This window comes from Ovis aries, chromosome 3 (genome assembly GCF_016772045.2).
Source record: "Ovis aries strain OAR_USU_Benz2616 breed Rambouillet chromosome 3, ARS-UI_Ramb_v3.0, whole genome shotgun sequence".
NCBI lineage: Eukaryota > Metazoa > Chordata > Mammalia > Artiodactyla > Bovidae > Ovis > Ovis aries.
In genome coordinates, this window is record NC_056056.1 from 19,105,672 (window position 1) to 19,127,886 (window position 22,215).

General features: G+C 40.2%; 1 protein-coding gene across 2 annotated transcripts in view; it reads left to right on the plus strand.

The window, feature by feature from the left end:
• The window catches only part of TAF1B (TATA-box binding protein associated factor, RNA polymerase I subunit B), a 54,228-nt gene that overhangs the window by 11,548 nt on the left and 20,465 nt on the right, over positions 1-22,215 (plus strand). For both annotated transcript variants that reach the window (XM_042245779.2, XM_015094217.4), the window contains 3 exons: positions 211-364; positions 5,769-5,925; positions 10,175-10,274. In XM_042245779.2, coding sequence (XP_042101713.1) covers positions 5,837-5,925; positions 10,175-10,274 — 189 coding nt within the window. In that variant the 5' untranslated portion in view covers positions 211-364; positions 5,769-5,836. The remainder of the gene's footprint in view (positions 1-210; positions 365-5,768; positions 5,926-10,174; positions 10,275-22,215) is intronic.

Below are 22,215 nucleotides of genomic sequence, written 5' to 3' on the forward strand. Positions count from 1 at the left end.
ATCCTTATCTGAGAAACATGGCCCGGAGCTGCTGAGGAGCACGTGCAGAAGTCCGGCTCTCTTTGTCTCAGGGACCAGGCAGATGGCTGCAGGTCTCTAGAGTGGTTCCTTCTCTGGTGTTTGTGATGCTCAAGCATTGTTTACAGTTTGTGGAAATGAATTATGTTGTAATTCCAATATAATCATAATTTATATTCTTTTACAAAATAGGTATTAGAAGATAATTCAAGCCATTCAGACTGGGAGAGTGAGCCTGAGCTGCTGAGTGACGTGAGCTGTCCGTCTTTTGCTGAAAGTGGAGCAGAGTCTCAGCCTGATGTCCGCACCCCAAAGCCTTTCCCCATCATCAAAGCATCACACTCAGGTAAAGATGACAAACTAATGCTCTGGCAGTGCATCTTAGAAATAATGTAGTCCTGTCTCTTCATATTCCAAGGAAGGGAACTTGGCCTAGCAAGGAAGAATGATTTGTTGAATCATATGGCAAGGAGAAAGGTAAACTAAATGAAATGTTAGGGCAGTTTTTAAAAAGGTACATTGTTTCCGCATGAGCTTTTAGGTGTGATTTTTACAGGGAACTAAACAGTAAGGCTTCCTGGGTGGTTTAGATGGGAAAGAATCTACCTGCAGAAGACCAAGGTTCCATCTCTGCTGGTCGGGAAGATCCCTTGAAGAAGGGAATTTCTCCCCACTCCAGGAGCTGTTCTTGAGAATCCCATGGGCGGAGGAGCCTGGTGGGCTACAGTCCATGGGGTGTAAAGAGTCAGACATGACTGAATGACTAACGCTTTCACTTTTCGAGCAATAGGTAGATCCAAAAAGGAGGCTAGCTCAAGTAAGATAGCCGTGGGCTCAGAATATTAGAGAAAAGTTGTAGCAGAGAACGAATAGAACTTAGCCATGTGGTAAGATAGACAGGAGTCAAAGATAAGCTGCCCAGTTTCTCTGCGTAGACTAATGCAGGCCGAATCAGATCACCATATTGTGTGTGTGTGTCTGTGTGTGTCTGTGTGTGTCTGTGTGTGTCTGTGTGCGTGCGCATGTGTGCATGTCCATGTATGTCTTACTTTCTGATTTAATTCCATAATTTAAAATAGATAAGGAGTGTATTTAAGGTTACAGATTCAGACTTTCTCCTCAGAGCATTTATTCATGATTTTAGTTGTTTTCTACATTACTTTTAGAAACAAAAACAAAGAAACGTGGAAAACGGAGAAAAATTTTATTATAGATTGTGAAGGTCTTGATGTGTACTACCAGAGTTGTTTGGGAGATAGCGTGCAAACTTCCTGGTGTTAGGAATTGCTGAAGTCTGCATTACATGTGGTTGGGTAAAATTTTCAACAAAACATTTCTAGTATGGACTGCTTCTTTGCAAGCCCCTCACCTTCCAGAGATTAAAAATTCCTTTTATCAGCATATCCATGTTTCTTTTTATTTTTTGTCGTTTCCTTTTTTTCCTTCAGCATAACTGCATTTCTTCATGGGCTGCACAATGACACAGTTGTCAAATAAGTTACATTTTGTGTGCAAAGAAGTTAGGTCTTAGGATAATCGGGCAGCCTGGCATGTGGGGCTTCCTTTTCCGTGCCTCAGGCCACCGGACTCAAAAAATCTCAGAGAACCAGGACTCTGAAGCTGTCCGAGCCTTTTTAGTAAGACATCGTGATTGTTTACCTGTGTTAGGGATTTTTGTTTGCATGTTTGTTTCTTAGTAAATGATGATCCTTAGAGCTTTATTTTCATTTTTCTATTAAATATAACTATTAAAACAACTCATTATTAATGTAAAACTATAAAATTCAGATATTCATGGGAATTCCCTGGCAGTCCAGTGGTTAGAACTCGGTCCTTCCACTGTTGGGGCCCAGGTTTAATCCCTCATTAGGGAATTAAGATCCTGCAAGCTGTGTGGCCTGGCCGAAAACAAACAAACAAACAAACAAACAAAAACACATGTTCATAAAGAAAGTAAACTCATGAGTTATTGTACCACCCCAAAATAACCACTGTCACTGTATTCTTCTACATTCTAGAAGGTTTTTTATTCATATATATATATAGAGAGAGAAAGCACGAGTTTTGTTTTCCAAAAATGTGAACTATTTCTTGATTCTTTAAATTTTTTTCCAGGCAAGCTTTCTATTTATTTATCACTAATCTATAATCTGGGCTTCCCAGGTGGCTCAGTGGTAAGAATCTGCCTGCCAGTGCAGAAGACACAGATTTGATCCCTGGGTTGGGAAGATTCCCTCGAGAAGAAAATGGCAATCCAATCCACTATTGTTGCCTGGAGAACCCCATGGACAGAGGAGCCTGGCAGGCTACAGTCCATGGGGTCACAAAAGAGTCAAATACAACTTAGTGAAACTATGAATCTATAATCCATGAATCTATAATCTATTACTAATGTATCTCCACACTTCCCCTCAGTTCTGACAATCTTTCAATTCCTTAGCTGTCAATTTCGTCTTCCATAATAGATCCTGGAACTTCTGAGCTGCTTTGATCTAGAATGATGTATCTCCAGACCTCTGTCTTGGGGATCTCTTTACCACCATCCCGAGAAGTCTGCCACCTGTCTGTGGTTAAATTTCTGATTTCTTTATCTCACTTCATCTTCTTTCTTGGTTCACACCCTCAATTTGTGGAGCATCTTTTCTTATTTTGCTGAGGATATTAATGTTATTTCCCACTGATTTGAAGATTTGACGGTAAAGCGTCTTCCTACAATGCAGGAGACCCAGGTTCAATCCCTGGGTCAGGAACATCTCCTAGAGAAGGAAATGGCAACCCACTCCAGTATGCTTGCCTGGAAAATCCCATGGATAGAGGAGCCTAGTAGGCTACAGTCCATGGGGTCACAAAGAATCGGACACGACTGAGCGACTTTACTTTCTTTCTTTCTTTGCCTTTTTATACTAGAGGGTTTCTTTAAGTGCTTAGCAAGCCTAAGAAGGCTAGTCCTGTTTAAGAATGGAGATTGAAAAGTTGATTGAAAGCTTTCTACCCACAGTAAGTCTTGTCACTTCTGCTCTGGTTTATTTTCTTGGTAAACCTCCAGCATTGTCATCTTTAAATCTTTTACCCCTCAGCTGACCAGATTTTCCAGAAACATCTCTGAGTCTTTTTTTTTGGAGGGTATAACCCCGACTGTCCTGGGAACTAATTTTTGGGCAAGACTGGGGAGGAGGAGTCATTTGGCTGCGTGGAGCTTGGGAAGGAATCTGGGTGTATAACTTTTTGATTAGGCTTCCAAGCAGTCCTCCTGGTGTTGGTCTTACCTCATGCATTTTCCAGGGCTACCTGGTTTAACCACCTCCTGAGCCTTCCTTAGAGGTCCCCAGGGAAAATTACATTGAATTCTGCCTTCCCTACTGCTGGCTGTGAATCCAGCCTTCTCAGCACTGCTAAGGCAATAATCACCTGTCCATTTGCTTTTCGGCTTTTAACATTTTATTGCTGTTATCTCTTTTTCCACGTTATTTGTTCTTATATGTATATATTTTAAAAATTTCTTTATAATTAAAGTAGGACAAAACAGAAGCTAATGTGTTGTTTTCAATCTGCCATCTTAACTGGAAGTTCCTACTTATTTTTATATATGTAATATATAGAGAAGTTTTTAAAATGATATTTTATAAAAATCTGTGTCCCTGTATATTCTTTTAAAATTGTAGTCATTGGCTTTTAGCATCCATCGGAGGGATGGTAGGGATGGAGGGCCGGTGAGCTCAATAATTTGCATCCCTACCATGTTCTCAGGTGATGCTAACATACCTGGTCCAACAGCTGTACCTGGACAACCGTCCAATGTGTTTACACAAAGCATTGTGTAAATTGTTATGCACTGTTTTCATTGCATGGAGTTAGTTAATTAAATTTCTATTCTAGTCACTTAGGTTGTTTTAAATTATTTCCTTATTATAAACAGTCTTGCCATAACATGCCTTGACCCTGAACCTTTGCATTTTTAAAAAATCATTTCACTAAGATGAAATCTTTGAAGTAGAGCTGCTAGACCATTGGTCACCAAATATTTATTGGGTTCCTTCTCTACCTGGAGCCTGTTCTGAGCTCTGTGGATGCCATGGTGAGCAATACTGTCTGTCTTCAAGCTGCCTAGAGTGTCCTGGGAGGAGCTGGACAATAAATGCACATGTGAAAAAGAATAGGGCAGTTCCTGATAAATGCTATGAAGAAAGGATCTTCAGGATTTAGAAAAGGGGATTTTGAAGGATAAATTGGAGAGTTTTTGCCCAAGAAAACTTGGAGTCTCTCAGGGTTATTCCTAGTCCTGGTTTTCCATCTACCCTCATTCCTGGCTTTAAACACCACCTATATTCAACAACTCTAAAATTCCTATCCTCTCAACTCTAGAATTTTATATTCAGCTGCCTACTCAGCATTTCCGTTTGCATGTTTAATAAAGTCTTACACTTAACATGTGCGGGTCTGATATCTTGATTTCTCTGGTCAGGCCTGATCTGCCACCTTCCTTGTCTCAGTAAGGGACATCTCCATTCTTCTTGTTGCTCAGGCCCCCAAACCTTAGACTTCTGCTCGTTTCCCCTTGTTTTCTCACACTTCACATCCAGTCCATCAGCATATCTTTCTGACTCTGCCTTCAGAATATGTCCAGGGTCCAGCTGCCCCTCACCATCTACAGGATAAGGACCCATTGCTGCAGACCTGGCATCATGGTCTCCTGTGTGCCATCCCCTAATTCCATTCTTCATAGCAGCCAGAGTAACCTTTGAAAAATCAGAAATGAGATTATGTTGCTCTTCTGTTTAAAAGTTTCCGGAAAACTCTTATTATACTTAGTTGAAAATTTGAAGGACAGATCATGGCCAACAAAGCCCTTTAACAGTTTGGTTTCTTGTCATCTAACAGTTCTCTCTGGTCATCTCCTGCCACTCTCCCCCTCACCCGTGGTGCTCTAGCCACACTGGCTTCCTTGCTGTTCCTTCAGGTTGACTCTGCTGATAGACTCGGTGTTCCTCCCCAGATCCTTCAGCCTTCCTCTCTGATTTCATCCAGCTCTCTGCTCAAGTGTCACACTCCCCACAGGGCTTCTGGGACCACCCTTGTGAAAAAGCACAGGTCTCTTCCCTTCCCATTGCTCTGTATGCCCCTACATTGCTCTTTTCCATGTTGTACTTAACCACTGTCTGTCAGGTTTTGTGTTTTTTTTGGTCATTTACTGTCCCTCACTACTAGTATGTAAGTTTAAGGAGAGATGAGATACTGTACAGTCATTTCCCCAGACCTGGAAGAGAGGCACAGAGTAAGATGGACAAGTATTTGTGGAAGGAATGCACCCAGGATGAAATAATGCCACGGGGGAGGACGCCCGGAGCATGGGAGTGGGAGAGGTGCTGCCTTAGCTATTGTTTGGAGAGCCTGTCGGAGAAGGGGACACGGGAGTTGAGGCGTGACTCAAAGGAATGACACATTTTTGCTTTGCTTAGTAATTGTTTGTCCTTTTATTTATTTGAAAACTTGCTCCCGTTCACTACAAAAAATCCAGGAAAGACAGATCGCTCCTGAGACTCTCCATGCACCCCACTCCCACAGAGAACCAGCACTTAACGTTTTGGCCAGTTTTCTTCCAAATCATTACTGCCCTTTATTGCCAAGTTGCTCTGTGTAAAGGATCTATCGATAATTTTAAGATACCTCTTTGGATTTTGCTGTTTTTCTTCTTTTCTTGTCCAAAATAGTTGCTTACACTTAAAAAAAAAAATCTCCATTTGTCCCTTAAGAAACGACCTCTGTCTGTTCTGGGTCTCTTGATGGAGTGGAATATTCGCTGCGGAAGGAAAAGGGGATCATGAAGATGAGTGTACCACGGACGCTAGCCTTCTGCTATCTGTCATTACTTTGGCAGAGAGAGACAATTACTCTTTCAGATCTTTTAAGGTAAGCTGGGCCTCTTACGGTGATGCTTTTGCTGATTATCTGTGTGACAGCCTGTGGATATTTTGGATTTTACCAGGAGGCTTCAATTAAGGAAGGGAAAGATTAGGTAGTCTGAATTCTTACTCTGAAATGTAATTCTCCCTGGGCTAAGAATTCATCTCCTGGGTTTTCTTATTTATATAATAGAAATAATACTATTTATCTTACATGGGGTATTAGAGAATTTACCATCCAATGTGAATAAAATGCTTTGAAGGTGAAAAGTGACATTTAAGTACCTATACAGTATTAAGTATTTTTAAGAGAGAAGATGAACAGATGACCTTCACATGGCAAATATTAGTAGTAGTTATGCAAAAGCATACCTTGGTGTTGTTAAGAGCTAAAAGATAGGTTGTCTGTGTTTATAAGCTAAAATGGAAAACAAAGCTATTAGAAGAACCTGTTATGTGGATAGTCAGCATGTATAGTTTTCAAGATTATCTGCAGGGTTTTATAGGTAATGAATAAATTATGGTATGGTATGTAAGAATTTCTCATTAAATAAAAGATGGACCACAAGCATTAATGTGTTCATTTTTCCTTGCTCATTATGTGTTCTAAGTGTGTGGACTGATTTTCAGAGCGTAGATTTGGAACCAGAACCCTGGGTTTGAATCCTGGTTCTATCACTTATGTCCTATAGGACCTTGAGTAAGTTATTTAATTTCTTTCCACCTCTGTTTCCTCATTGGTAAAATGAGGTTACTAATAATATCTACCTCAGAGAGTTGAGACTACTTTCAATACTTAGTACTACATGAAAAGCACATAGCACCTGGTACATAACAAGAACTCAGTTCTAGTTATTGTTTATGTTTTCTTTATCATCATCATCATCATTGGCACTAGGCCCTTTGATTAAATAAAGTGCCTCCAGTAAATGAGAATAGTGCCTTTGAATGTGGCCACATCAACCAAATAACAAGGCTTTTCTCAGATGTGATTAACTTGACATGCAGATAGTCCATGATTCAGTGAATTTTACTGTTACGTTAAAACCTCATCTTGTTCTGTCCGCCCTCATTGGGTGATCTCACCCTTCCCCGAGGCTCTAATTACCATCTGTACGATGACGACTCCCAGATCTGGATTTCCAGCCCAGACTTGTCTAGTGAGGGCCAGACCCATATATTCACATATTCAGCTGCCTGCTGGATACTCCTTCATCATCTTTCTCCTCAGTCCATCTCTCCCTCCACTGATTCCCTGCTTCATAAATGCCCTGTTTCATCTCATACAGGCATCTGAGACCCATCCTTGACTCTTTCCTCTCTCTGCATATAGTTTAATCAGTATGTCTTCTCAATTATACTTCCAAAATAATTCTGAGAACCATGTTTCCCCCATTCCTTCTGTCTCTGTCTTCACCTGGGTTACTTAGCCACCTCTCAGGTGAATCTTGTGCCTCTCCTGTCCATTTCTTCCTGGTAACCTGAAGGATCTTATAGGAAGGATCGTGTCACTGGAGCTGGATGAAAGGGCTAGCTGTTCTACACAAGGCAGTCTGTAAGGGGGTAACAAAACTCCCCTAGAAATCTAACAAGGAAGAAATAATAGTTGCCCATAAATAATAGAGAAAATTATTTGCCCAAAAATTCTGCTCAGGGAGAATATTTTATGTGGTTGGAGGGATGGGATAAGATCCTACACGTTTGTCTGTCTCTCTCCCCCTCTTCTGCCTCTCTCCATACCCCTCTGTCTCCCTCCTTTTTTCCTTGCTTCCCCCTCCAAGGGGAATTGTAAACTGCCTTCAAGAAGATTAGATCTAGTTAGCTGGAGGGCTTTTATTTTGCTCTGTGGGACACATAAATTTGAGACCTGGTTTAATTGCTTGAAGGAGTAGAAGAAAAGACTTTATCACTGGTCCTCTCTCTGGCTTTTCTTGGAAAAGAGCTCTAAGTCACAGGTTCTCAAAGTTTGTGGTCCTGACCAGCAGCATCAGCAGCTTCTGGGAATTTGTTAGAAAGGCAAATTCTTGGACCCATTCTAACTCTCTGAGTCAGAAAGTCTGGGAACAGGGCCTGGTAATCAATCTCTGTTTTAATAAGCCCTCTGGGGATTCTAAGGGATGCTAAAGTTTGAGAACTACTATTGCTACACCCTGAATAAACTATTTAAAGAACATTGATTTGAAGGGCCTACATTATTAGCCTTTCCACAATACCCGTGTATCTTAACTGATCCTGTATATCACTTCTCTGTTAAATCCTTCAGCAGCATCCTCCTTAGGATAAATTCATAACCCTTGAGGAGCCTTTAAAGGACCCTGTACTTAACAATTATAATAAGTAAAAACAGCCAACGCATATTCATTCCACAAATATTCAGTGAATATCTACTATTTGCAGGTGTTGCTCTAGGGTCCAGACCCTTGAAATACATTTGTGAACGATATAGATAAAGTCCCTGCTCTAGAGGAGAGGACAGATAAGGAAATACATAAATAAGTAAATCAGACAAGAGAATGCTGTTCGGAAGATTGAAATAGTGTGATATGATAGAGAATGACCGGATGGCTGCTTTAGATGGGTTATTAGGGAAGGCCTCAGTGAGAAGGTGGGATTTAAACTGCACTCTGAATGAAAATAAAACCAGCTGTTGAGTATCAGAAGTACTAGCATTCCAGGTAAAGAGAGGTTGCTAGTGCCAGGCCCTAAAGCAGTTGCAAGCTCTGTATGATCCAGGAGCAGAGGAGGCTGATGTGATGGGAATGTGAATTTGAAGGAGTAGGAGGACGATGAGGGCAAGGAGATAATAAACAGGACCAGACATAGGTCTTTGTAAACCAAGTTAGGAGTTTGGATTTTTTTTTTTTAAGTATAGTTTATATACAATTCACCTTTTTAAAGTATACAAGTCAGTGGTTTTCAGTATATTCACGCGGTGTGCAGCCATCACGTCTATTTCCTGGATGTATTCATCACTCTAAGAGAAAACCCCATACCCATCAGAAGTTTGCCTCTAAGTGTGATAGTAAGCCACCAAAGAGTTTAACGGAGAGACATGATCTGATCTGGTTTATGTTTTCAAGATTGTTCAGGCAACTGTGAGGAAAGTGGATTCTCGGTAGACACGAGTGGAAGCAGAGAGACTGGGTGGCCTTTTCTATACTTAGAGCAAGAGGCAGTGGCTTGGATTAGCGTGGTGGTGATAGAACCAGAATGAAGTTGAAGGGGTTCAGAATGTGTTTTGTGGGTGGACACAGCTTAACTCTAATGCAGTGCTGCTTAAACTACCTGTAATGAATAACTAGTTTGTTAAATGGCAGTCTGTCACAGATCGAAGCTTTTGGAAAGTACGATAGGAGTACGAGTAGAGATAGTATCTCCAGGGGTCATGACTGGAGTATTGGTTTCTTGGTCAGGAGGGGCGAATGAGACGCTGTCAGTCTACCCCACTGCTCTTTTTTTGTCTCTGTTTTTCTTTTTACCATTTCCTCCTACCTAACATACTGTGTATTTCACTTGTTTTGTCATCTTTGTCTTCTCAGTGCAATGTAAACTCCATGGTAACAAGAATCGTTTATTGTTTTGTTCACTGCTGTGTCTCCCAGCCTCAAATAGTGCTGGGTATATAGTACTTGATAAATTTCTGTCGAATGAATGAATGAATTGTAGGTAAGTATGCATGAATACTTATTTGTATTTATGTGCTAAGTTCTTCAGCCTCAGTAATTTACTCAGAATAGTTGACCGGTTTCTGTGTACCAGACATTGAGACAGAGTGGTAAACAAATGTTTCTTTAATTGTTCTTCCAGTGATGGGTACCTACCGTGTACTGTCATAGGCAAATGGTGGGCAAGGAGATATTCTAACAAGGAAAACAGAGATCAAAAAGGTCTCCTTGAGGAAGTGATTTAAAAGATGAGTAGAAACTAATCACATCAGAGAAAATAGGGATAGATAGAAGAAATGCCATATCTACAAGCCTGGTAAATTGGCAAATAAGATAAACATGCCTTTCAGAAATATTTTATCTATTTGGGCAGAAACAGAAGAGATTATTAGATAATCAACTAAATCTTGTCTCTGCACAAGGGAACAGAAATATAGATATTTTCAGGTTAACTATTCTTAAATCTATTTGAGATATACAATATTCTCAACAGCTTCTTAACTTTGTCTTTGAAATATAATATTTTCCCCTCTTTTGCTTACTTTGCCATATCAGTACATATCTTATATTGAAAGTTTTTCAAAAATACAGATTTGTTGAAGAGGAACATATTCCTTACATACATGCTTTTCAGCATTTTCCGGAAGAGATGAAATTATATGGACGTGACAAAGGAATCTTTGCCATAGAGGTAAATTATTTTCTTTCTTACTTTGTAGTCACTTATGAGACATTAGAGCAATTTGGTGATTTATATTCATCTCCTGATTTACTAATTCATGTTGAAGTTTAAAAAAGTCATCTACTTTTTGTTCCATTCGAATATGGAACAGTAATCATATCTTAATAAAGAGTAGAAATATTATTTGTATTTTCTTTTTGTGGTTTCTTCATTGTTTAGGCTGTTCTCAGAATACAGCTTTAGTGTGAGATATGTGCACTGCAAATAAGTGTACTGTTGAGACTAAATTTCAGAAGTTTTATATAGAGAACTTGAACTAATCTCAAATTTTAAAAAACGATGTGTTTTGTTGTTATTTGCTCACTATGTTGCTTTGGAGGAATGAACTGAAAGTTACTATGTTAGGGCTGCCCTGGTGGCTCTGATGGTAAAGAATCTGCCTGCAGTGTGGAAGACCCAAGTTCAATCCCTGGGTCAGGAAGGTCTCCTGGAGAAGAGAATGGCAAACCACTCGAGTATTCTTGCCTGGAGAATCCCATGGACAGAGGAGCTGGCGGGCTGTAGTCCACTACGACTGAGCACTTTTGTTTTGGGAGGCACTAAGTCCTTTGTTTACATTAGTCCTTCTCTAGCTCTCTTTTCATGTCTCCAGTGGAAGAGCTTCTGTTCTTTTAATTATGAGTCTTTATCACTATTTATAGTACTCAAAGGTTATATTCCCTTTGCTCTTCATCAGGTTTTCAGGGTACTAAATATTAATATTAAATATTATCCTGCATTTGCCCACTTTAGGAATTCTTTTCATAGGCTTTCTTAACCTTCACAGCCTTCACGTTGTTTTCAGTTTATTTCAAGAGACATTTATGATCCTTGCTGAACCTCTGCATGAATATGGTTCACCATCTTCCCAATTATACGTGTGAGTAAACACCTCAGAGTGAAGTGAAGTGTTAGTCGCTCAGTCGTGTCCAACCCTTTATGACCCCGTGGACTGGGATTCGCCAGACTCTTCTGTCCGTGGGGCTCTCCAGGCTGTCATTTCCTTCTCCAGGGGATCTTCCTGACCCAGGGATCGAACCCGGGTCTCCTGCATTGCAGGCAGGCTCTTTACTGTCTGAGCCACCAGGGAAGCTCAAACCCTTCAGAAGGTAGAATCATTTGCCAAGGTCATTGTACATAGTAGTCTCAAACTCGAAGTACAGCCTTCTGTTCTTTTTTTTCCCCCTCATAATGTTTTGTATTGTATAGTTTCTATGGTGATGTCTTCAAATTCACTGATCTTTACTTCTTGTATTTGTAATCTGCTGGCTTTTTTCCCACTATTTTTTTCATTTCAGATTCCATGTGTTTCACTTCTAGAAATTCCATTTTAGTCCTATTTTTATTTCTCTCACTATGTTTATGTTTTCTTTTTCATCCTCCAGTTTATTGACAGTATTTACAGTAGATGTTTTAAGGTTCTCATCCGCTGATTCTGTTACCTCTGAGGCTGTTGACTGGTTTCTCTCCTGATTGTGTGCCACGTTTTTCTGCTTTCCATGCCTGGTGGTTTTGATTGGATGCAGACAGTGTGAATTTTGTGTTGATGGATACTGGATTTTTGTTCTGGTGTATGATTAGGTAGCTTGGATATCAGTTTGATCATTTAGAAGCTTGTTTTCAAGCTTTTTATGGCTGTTCCAGAGCCTTTATTCTTGGACTAACTTAGCTCCTCCTGCTAAATGATGTCCCTCTGAAAGACTTCACCTAGTGCCCCCACTATTATGAAGCCTCTCCACTCCAGCTGGTGCCTTTTGTGAGCCCTGAGAATTGTCTGGATTCATTGGGAGGAAAGATCCAGTGATTTTTTTTCTCCCCTGGCCTCAGGTTTTTTGTTTTTAAGCATGCACAGTTTGGTACTCAGCCAAAGACTTGAGAGGACCCCTTTGCAGACCTCCAGAGTTCTCTGTGTATCTGCGTCCTCACTCATATTCTGTCTGCAAATTACAGCCACCCTAGCTTCCAGGAACTCTAATCTCTATCTAACTCAGCAAGACCATGGGGCTCTTGTTTCACTCCCTGCTCCCTGCACTGCAGGTTGCAGACTGCCTCCAGGCAGCATCCTTCAGCCGTTTGTTTCTCTTCTTTCAGGACACATCATCCTGTGCTTCCTGTTTTCTAACGCCTGAAATTGTTTCATATATTTTTTCTTAAAAATAATTTATCATTTATTTACTTTATCAGGTCTTAGTTGCAGTAGGCAGGATCTTCGTTGCATCTTGTGGGGTCTTTTGGTGCAGTACATGAACTCTGGTTGGGGCATATGGGCTCAGTAGTGGCGTGCAGGCTCTCTAGTTCTGGGGCAAGGCCCCAGAGCGCACAGTCTCTGTCGCTGCGGCACGTGGGCCCTGCAGTGGTGCCGGCTTCAGTAGTTGCAGCGCTCGGGGCATGTGAGATCTTAGTCCCCCAAATAGGAATCAAACCTGCATCCCTACATTGCAAGGCAGATTCTTAACCACTGGGCCACCAGGGGGAAGTCCCCTTATATATTTTTTCCAAGTCTCTGTTTATCATGGGAAGTCAATTCCCATAGTAGTTAGTGCTTTAAGGGCAGAAATAGAAGTGTTCCAAATACTACTTTTTAGACATTTTAGAAATAGAGTCAGTATTCAGATGCTTTTTAGCTGATTGTTACCTAAACAGTTCTTTCTTGAATGCCTAAAAGTATCCAACTGCTCATTTATTCCTGGATTTTTTTAAAGTTATAATCTCTATTCACAAATATTGTCTAATCTTTGCTTCTGAGTTTTCTACCAACTGGACCATGTTATTTGAGGATCATGGTTATAAACTTTTGTTTATACAAAATTCTCACCCTAATAACAATCTCTTTTGTTGACTAGTTTTAAATTAATCTTGACTGAGGGGACAGGAGTAAAAGAGGGGAATGATTTCTTATAGAGATTTTGATAGAAAGTATAAGCTTAAAATAATATGAGACTATATCTGGATAACAATAACTATTGCAATTTGCCTTTTTCACTTGTATCTTAGAGAGCTTTTTTTTGGAGGAATTAGCCTTTATATATATATAATTTTTAATTGGAGGATAATTGCTTTACAATGTTGTGTTGGTTTTTGCCATTCAACAGTGTGAATCAGCCGTAAGTATACATGTGTCCCTTCTCTCTTGAACCTCCTTCCCACCCCCATCCCACTCCTCTAGGTTGTAACAGAGCACTGGGTTGAGCTCCCTGTGTTAAACAGCAACTTCCCACTAGCTATCTGTTTTACATACAGCAACATATATGTTTCAGTGTTATTGTCTCAATTTGTCCCGGCTTCTCCTTCCCCCACTGTGTCCACAAGTCTGTTCTCTGCCTCTGCATCTCTATTCCTGCCCTGCAAAGAGGTTCATCAGTACCATTGCTCTAGATTCCATATATATTCATTAATATACAATATTTTTTTTTCGCTTTCTGACTTACTTCACTCTTGTTAAAAGGCTCTAGGTTCATTCACCTCACTAGAACTGACTCAAATGTGTTCGTTTTTATGACTGAGTAATATTCCATTGTATATGTACCACAACTTCTTTATCCATTCATCTTTTGATGGATATCTAGGTGTCCTAGCTATTGTAAACAGCGCTGCAGCGAACATTGTGGTACACGTTATCTTTTTCAATTACGGTTTTCTCAGAGTATATACCCAGTAGTGGAATTGAAGTTAAAGCCTCTGCCTGGAATGCGGGAGACCCAGGTTTGATCCCTGTGTCGGGAAGATCCCCTGGAGAAGGAAATGGCAACCCACTCCAGTGCTCTTGCCTGGAGAATCCCATGGAGGGAGGAGCCTGGTAGGCTACAGTCCATGGGGTCGCAAAGAGTCGGACACAACTGAGCGACTTCACTTTCAGTTTCATGGTAGTTTTATTCCTAGCTTTTGATGGAATCTCCATACTGTTCTCCATAGTGGCTGTATCAATTTACATTCCTACCAACAGTGCAGGAGGCTTCCCTTTCTGCACGTCCTGTCCAGCATTCATTGTTTGTAGATTTTTGATTATGGCCATTCTGACCAGTGTGAGGAGATACCTCATTGTAGTTTTGATTTGCATTTCTCTAATAATGAGAGATGTCAAGCACCTTTTCATGCATTTATTGGTCATCTAAATGTCTTCTTTGGAGAAATGTCTGTTTAGGTCTTATGTCCATTTTTTAATTGGGTTGTTTGTTCTTCTGATATTGAGCTGCTTATATATTTTGGAGATTAATCCTTTGTCCATTGTCTCATTTGCAATTATTTTTCCCATTCTGAGGGTTGTCTTTTCATTTTGTTTAAGGTTTCTTTTGCTGTGTGAAAGCTTTAGAGTTTAATTAGGTTCCATTTGTTTTTACTTCCGTTACTCTAGGAGGTGGGTCATAGAAGATCTTGTTGCGATTTATATCAAAGAGTGTTCTGCCTATGTTTTCCTCTAAGAGTTTTATAGTCTCTGATGATTACATTTAGGTCTTTAATCCATTTTTTAGTTTATTTTTGTGTATTTAGTTTTATTTTATGTATAGTTTATTTTTCTAACAAGGAAGTATTCTAATTGGTTGATTCCTTCAGCTCCATTTTATTTTCTCAAGATTGCTTTGGCTGTTCAGAGTCTTTTGTGTTTCCGTACAAATTATCAGATTTTTTGTTCTAGTTTTGTGAAAAATTACATTGGTAATTTGATAGGGACTGTATTGAATTTGTAGATTGCTTTAGGTAGTATAGTCATTTTAACAATATTGATTCTTCCAGTCCAGGAACATGGTATATCTTTAGAGAGCTTTTTTTTTTTAAATAAACTTTTATTTGGGAATAGTTTTAGATTTATAAAAAAGCTGCAAAAAATAAAAATATATCCTTTACCCAGATTCAAGTACTATTACTATTTTATCCTACAGTTTTATCCTTTGTACTGTTCTATCACTCTATCTATCTCTGCAAATCTATTTCTGAATCATTGAGGGTAAGTTATATTTATATGGCACATCATCCCTAAATATTTTAGTGTATATTTTCTAAGAATAGGGATAATCTCTTCAGTTCAGTTGAGTTCAGTCACTCAGTCATGTCTGACTCTTTGTGACTCCGTGGACTGCATCACGCCAGGCCTCCCTGTCCATCACCAGCTCCTGGAATTTACTCAAACTTATGTCCATTGAGTCGGTGATGCCATCCAACCATCTCATCCTCTGTCATCCCCTTCTCCTCCTGCCCTCAATCTTTCCCAGCATCAGGTTTTTTTTTCAAATGAGTCAGTTCTTCACATCAGGTGGCCAGAGTACTGGAGCTTCAGCTTCAGCATCAGTCCTTCCAGTGAATATTCAGGACTGATTTCCTTTAGGATGGACTGGTTGGATCTCCTTTCAATCCAAGGGACTCTCAAGCGTCTTCTCCCACACCACAGTTCAGAAGCATCAATTCTTCAGCACTTAGCTTACTTTATAGTCCAACTCTCACATCTATACATGACTACTGGAAAAACCATAGTATTGACTAGGCAGACCTTTGTTGGCAAAGTAATGTCTCTGCTTTTTAATATGCTATCTAGGTTGATCATAACTTTCCTTCCAAGGAGCAATTATCTTTTAGTTTCATGACTGAAGTCACCATCTGCAGTGATTTTGGAGCCCAAAAAGATAAAGTCTGCCACTGTTTCCACTGTTTCCCCATCTATTTGCTAAGAAGTGATGGGACCAGATGCCATGATTTAGTTTTCTTTTAATCTCTTGTATAACTGCAATTAACTTACTAACTTTAACTTTTTATTTTTCTGGAAGCTGCACAGAATAAATATGCCACAATTACCTCACTAGTTATCTATTGATGGAGATTAGTGTTTAAGGATACAAAGCTAAAAGGCTAAAGAAGGCAGCTAGGTGATGAATAGAAAACAAACAAATAGAACTGGAAACAATCTAAATGTCTGTCACCAGAAAAAAGGATAAAATGTGACATAGTCAGACATGGTGTATTAAACAACATTAGATACAAGCAGCAGGAATGAATCTAACATTCTCTCGAGTGTGACAGGCAAGTCTTAGAAAACTATGTACAGTATGATGCTATTTTGTTAAGCTCAGAAAAGAAGGTAAACTAAATATATAGGCATATTTATATGTATGATAAAACTATTTTTTTTTTAAAGTTCATGGTAAGCAAAATTCAGGATATTAGTTGCCTCTGGAGGGAGAACCACAGTGGGAGTACTAAAGGAGTCGTCCAGGGGCAGATGCAGCAGTTGCTTTGTTTGTATATTCTTTGCATCCCTAGCTCCTCTTTGACAGTAGGAATCACGTCAGTTCAGTTCAGTCGCTCAGTCGTGTCCGACTCTTTGCGACCCCATGAATTGCAGCACGCCAGGCCTCCCTGTCCATCACCAACTCCCAGAATTCACCCAAACTCATGTGCAGAGAGTCAGTGATGCCATCCAGCCATCTCATCCTCTGTCGTCCCCTTTTCCTCTTGCCCCCAATCCCTCCCAGCATTAGAGTTTTTTCTAATGAGTCAACTCTTCGAATGAGGTGGCCAAAGTACTGGAGTTTCAGCTTCAGCATCATTCCTTCCAAAGAAATCCCAGGGCTGATCTCCTTTCGAATGGACTGGTTGGATCTCCTTGCAGTCCAAGGGACTCTCAAGAGTCTTCTCCAACACCACAGTTCAAAAGCATTAGCGCTCAGCTTTCTTCACAGTCCAACTCTCACATCCATACATGACTACTGGAAAAACCATAGCCTTGACTAGGTGGACCTTAGTTGGCAAAGTAATGTCTCTGCTTTTGAATACGCTATCTAGGTTGGTCATAACTTTTCTTCCGAGGAGTAAGCGTCTTTTAATTTCATGGCTGCAGTCACCATCTGCAGTGATTTTGGAGCCCAGAAAAATAAAGTCTGTACTTGTATTTGTCATCCATAGGACTTCATGGGCTTCCATGGTGGCTCAGTGATAAAGAATCCGCCTGGTAATGCAGGAGATGCAAGAGATGCAAGTTTGATTCCTGAGTCGGGAAGATCCCCTGGAGTAGGAAATGGCTACCCACTCCAGGATTCTTGCCTGGAGAATTCCATGGACAGAGGAGCCTGGAGAGCTTTAGTTCATGGGGTCACAAAGTCAGACATGACTGAGCAGGCACGCACACACACACACACACACACATAAAACCTCATATATAATACAATTCTGTATACATGGAAAAGGACTCTGTGTTTGTTGATTAAATGATTTGAAATAGCTGAAAAACAGAATTAAATACTTTATTTAGACAGAGTTCATATAGATTTGCTGGGGATTTTTTTCTACCTAAGTAGTAAGCTTCCAGTCTGCTTCTTTTGTATTTATTATGTATCAGGAGGCTACTAAATAGTGGCATTTGGCTGACAAAATAAAAAAGCATTCCACTGATATTGTAGTGGTAAATGCATAAGGGATGTAATTTCTGCTTATAAGTAAGGACATTTACAAACTCAATTTATGGGTGTGTCAGTATCACTCATGAAAACCAGCTTGTGAGATTAATAATCTTATCAGTTCTTCGTACTGCTCACCCATGTACTGAAACCAATAGTAAATTACCCTAGTCAGAAAATGTAAGTTTGAGGCTACATGGATGACTTTTTTTTAGAAAAATAATACCTGATGTTTGCAGAGTGAAACCAGTGATTTCATGTGAAGTGTCTGTGACTTAGTTTGATCCTGTGTCAGTACCCACCCCTGGTACCCAGCATGCTCAGCCCAGGCCTCCCCCAAACTCTGCCTCCCAGGAGAAGGAATGAGAACCAAGTTTTGTACTTGCCTAAGGAAAAGTGAGTAATGACAAAGGTTGTGCTGTGCTCGGTCGCTCGGTTGTGCCTGACTCTTTGCGACCCTGTGGGCTGCAGCCCGCCAGGCTCCTCTGTCCCTGGGATTCTCCAGGCAAGAACACTGGAGTGGGTTGCCATGCCCTCCTCCAGGAGATCTTCCCAACCCAGGGATCGAACCCAGCTCTCCTGCATTGCAGGTGGATTCTTTACCAACTGAACCACCAGGGAAACCCCGTGACAAATGTTAGCCTGCTGCAAAAATAATCATGTAACCCTGCCAAGATCAAGTGGAAATTATTTGGGGATTGTGTGCTCTTCTGGATACCACCTTCTAATATGCTTCAGTACAGATAACTGAATTTAAATGTAGGTATTCTGCAATAAGCAGAATGTTTGGAGGACAGACGCATCTTAAGGAGAACTTCAGTAGGTTTTTCCCAACTCTGATCCTGAGGCCAAACCAAATGACCGTCTCCTTTTGAGTTGGTCATCGGTTCATAAATTTGTATTTGTTCATAAGGTTTATCTCGGTCTGGGCAAGTTGACAGCATGTGTCTGAAATGGTCTTATCCCCAGGACTAAGACTATATTTCACATAAAGTAATGTATTCACTATAGGCTTTCAGAAGACTAGATTTTGAATATAAAAAGTATATTTCTTGTTACTTCTAATAGATTTACAACAATTAAGTTAATTCTAGCAGACCAGAAATGCGAATTGAACTGTTTTATGAATCATAATGCATGTGGAATTCATTTTATCCTTCCTCCATAAGTAATATATTACAGTGCTTTGTCATCTCTTCTGACATAGTTTTATTCTTTATTAATTTCCCTTTGCCATAGAAAGTCTTATTTTAGGTTTGGGTTAACAGGTGCATGTAGCATTAGCTTTTTCTCAGCTGAATTTTTGCTTTGAAACAACAATAAGTAAGGGTGCGGCACTGTGCTTTTTTTTAATAGCAAAGCAGGAAGTTCACCTCTGACAGGGTATTGTAATCAGGTTTATCACAAGAGCCTGCTGTTGTGTAACAGAAACTCTAGCTTGTCCTTACCTGTCTTCAGGCATTGCTTCATGAAGGAAAATAAACTCAGTGGAATATTTGTGAAATTCAATAAAATGCTTTCCCAAGCACGCCATTTTTAATGCACGCTAGAACAATTGATTATAGCCTTGTGGTCTTTTAAAAAACACATTTGCCTTGGGATTTCTTAATATTGTAATTAAATGAATCGGTAGCCCTCTAGAAGCCCTGTGTGTCATATTTACTATACGTTTTAGACACATCCTCCACTGTGGCTGCTAATAATACATACTCCCTCCCCCTCTCCCCTTCATTTTTCAAGAAAAGTGGGGAAGGTTTGGGATGCCTTCAGATGACTGTTTACTTAGTTGACAGGCAGCTTTTCTTCATTGTACACTTCGTGTTTGCTCACAAAAGTGCATTCACTATTCCATAGTATGTTGAAACTTTTAAATGGAAACAGCTTTTCGTTAACAAAGGAAGCATTTTCTTCCCTCCCTTCATGTCTTAGCTTTCTCTACTAAGTCTTGGCTTCTTCAGCAGCTGTACCTCCACCAGAAATGACAAAAGGTGCGATTGTTCTAGGAGATGGTGATGAAGATAATGCCAGTGGAGTTTTGTGTGTGTGGGCTGCTTGGGACTGTTTTTCTTCTGTGTTTGGTTTTGTTTTGTTTTTGTTATTCCAGAAAGTTGAGCACACCTTAAAAAAAAAGAAACCAAAGGGAGGAGGGAAAAAAAGGCTTTAAAGACCCTTGAACCTTTATCCTGTGTGAACTATTTCTTTCCATTAAGTTGTTCTGTTAATATTCAAGTGGGCCTCCATAACAACAAATCTGACAAAACTCACTTTACAACATAGGGGAGTGGAATCCAGATAGAGAGTATTGATGTGGTTTGTTTCTTCTTCCAGGCGGGCCATGGGTTTGTCTTTCTGCCATTACTCTGACTTGTGTTGAGTTCAGAAGAGGAAACAGGTGTGAAAATTAAGTTTCAGAATTTCCAACCATCTCCTTTTTCTAAGTTGTAATTCCCAACTCCTGGGAGGTAAACTGTTTCATTTTCTTTATTTTTTAATTTGAAGATAACCTCCTCCTCTTTCTTTCTGCCCTCTGTCTCTTCTGTTGCTTTCTTTTTGAGTCAAATTTCTGAAGTGTAGTGCTAATCTGAAGCTTCATTTATTTCTAGCAAAAATCTTTCAGCTCATCTGGTAGAATAAACTAAAAATCTATTTTTTTTTTTTCAGAGACACCATCTCTGTATAGAGTACCAGATAAGCAAATTGCTGCTTAAGCCAAAGTTGGGCCTAAACAGACTTTTCTCTTACAGGTAGAATTTATTCTGCCAATGACTTAGCAGATAGTGGAAATACTTGTATATTTTCAGCATTTTTTTTTTTAATCTTTATGTGTTTTAAACCCACAGACCAATTTCTAAACAGTTAGTATGTAACATACATATTATTTTACCATGGTCCTCAACAGTGATTCTAAGGCCTCTCAAGAATTAGTCATTTCGTCATCCCTCACTAGACTCAGCAAGAAGCAATAAAGAGGAACCTGGAAATCCATTCTGAAGTACATCTCCAGCTTTGTGAATGTTGATCAACAACATTCTGATCTCCTCTCTGAATGAGTGAAAAGAAAAGATGCAATGCTGGTTCAGCCAAACCCACTGAGTGGCACTTTGCCATGATGATTCATTTTGCCTCGGAGCAATCTTACGCCCTTTGTGAAACTAGGTCCCTGATGGTTTAAGGAAGAAAAAGACTCCTCCAGAGCCGTCAGTCACTGTCTGAGCCCCTCCAGATGACTGTCTCGCTGGATCAAGCTTTAATACACTCTGAGTCTTCAAACTTTACTCCAGATTTTTTTCACCATCTTCCTCTGTAGGCAGCATGTCGCTCTTGGGATTGTTTGTGCAACCTCTGTTAGAGTAATCATCTAGCAGGTTTGAAATGTACCTGAGGGAAACTGAGACGAGCTTAATGATAACAGGTGTTCTCAGGTTCCCTCACTCCCACTCCCTTCCAGGATTACTACTGCTAGGCAGCGTGAATAGAAACCAGCTGACGTGCTCTTTTGTTCCTGGCTTTCTGCAGCATCTTAGCCATCGCTGGAATGTGTGGGTGCACTTCTCTCATCAGGCTTGTGAACTAAAACCATCTGAGGGTCTCTTCCAGGCTCCAGGAAGAAGGAGTGGAGAGCCACTTCATTTTATTTTATTATTATTTTGCACAAGAATATTGTGGACAGTTTGTTTAAACTATAGGTTCTTAGACCTAGTGTTAGGGATGGATTTATGAAGTCTAGTGTGGGATTGAGGACTTTTAAATCAGCGTCTTGTAAGTGGTTCTGATAGAAATGTGCTCTGAGCAATACGGACTAGTCTTCATCTCTGGCTCTGTCTGTCTTATGTTATTGCATCTTGTTCCACAAAAAAAAAAATTAGAGGTAAAGTAGACTAATTAGGGGATAACCAAAGACCAGTATAAAACAAAGTACTATTATACCTAAACTCCTTTGTTTTCCTGGGCTCCAAAATCACTGCAGATGGTGACTGCAGCCATGAAATTAGAAGACTTACTCCTTGGAAGGAAAGTTATGAGCAACCTAGATAGCATATTCAAAAGCAGAGACATTACTTTGCCAACAAAGGTCCATCTAGTCAAGGCTATGGTTTTTATAGTGGTCATGTATGGATGTGAGAGTTGGACTGTGAAGAAAGCTGAGCACCGAAGAATTGATGCTTTTGAACTGTGGTGTTGGAGAAGACTCTTGAGAGTCCCTTGGACTGCAAGGAGATCCAACCAGTCCATCCTAAAGGAGACCAGTCCTGGGTGTTCGTTGGAGGGACTGATGCTGAAGCTGAAACTCCAGTACTTTGGCCACCTCATGCGAAGAGTTGACTCATTGGAAAAGACTCTGATGCCGGGAGGGGTTGAGGGCAGGAGAAGAGGACGACAGAGGATGAGATGGCTGGATGGCATCACTGACTCTCTGCACATGAGTTTGGGTGAATTCTGGGAGTTGGTGATGGACAGGGAGGCCTGGCGTCCTGCGATTCATGGGGTTGCAAAGAGTCGGACACGATTGAGTAACTGAACTGAACTGA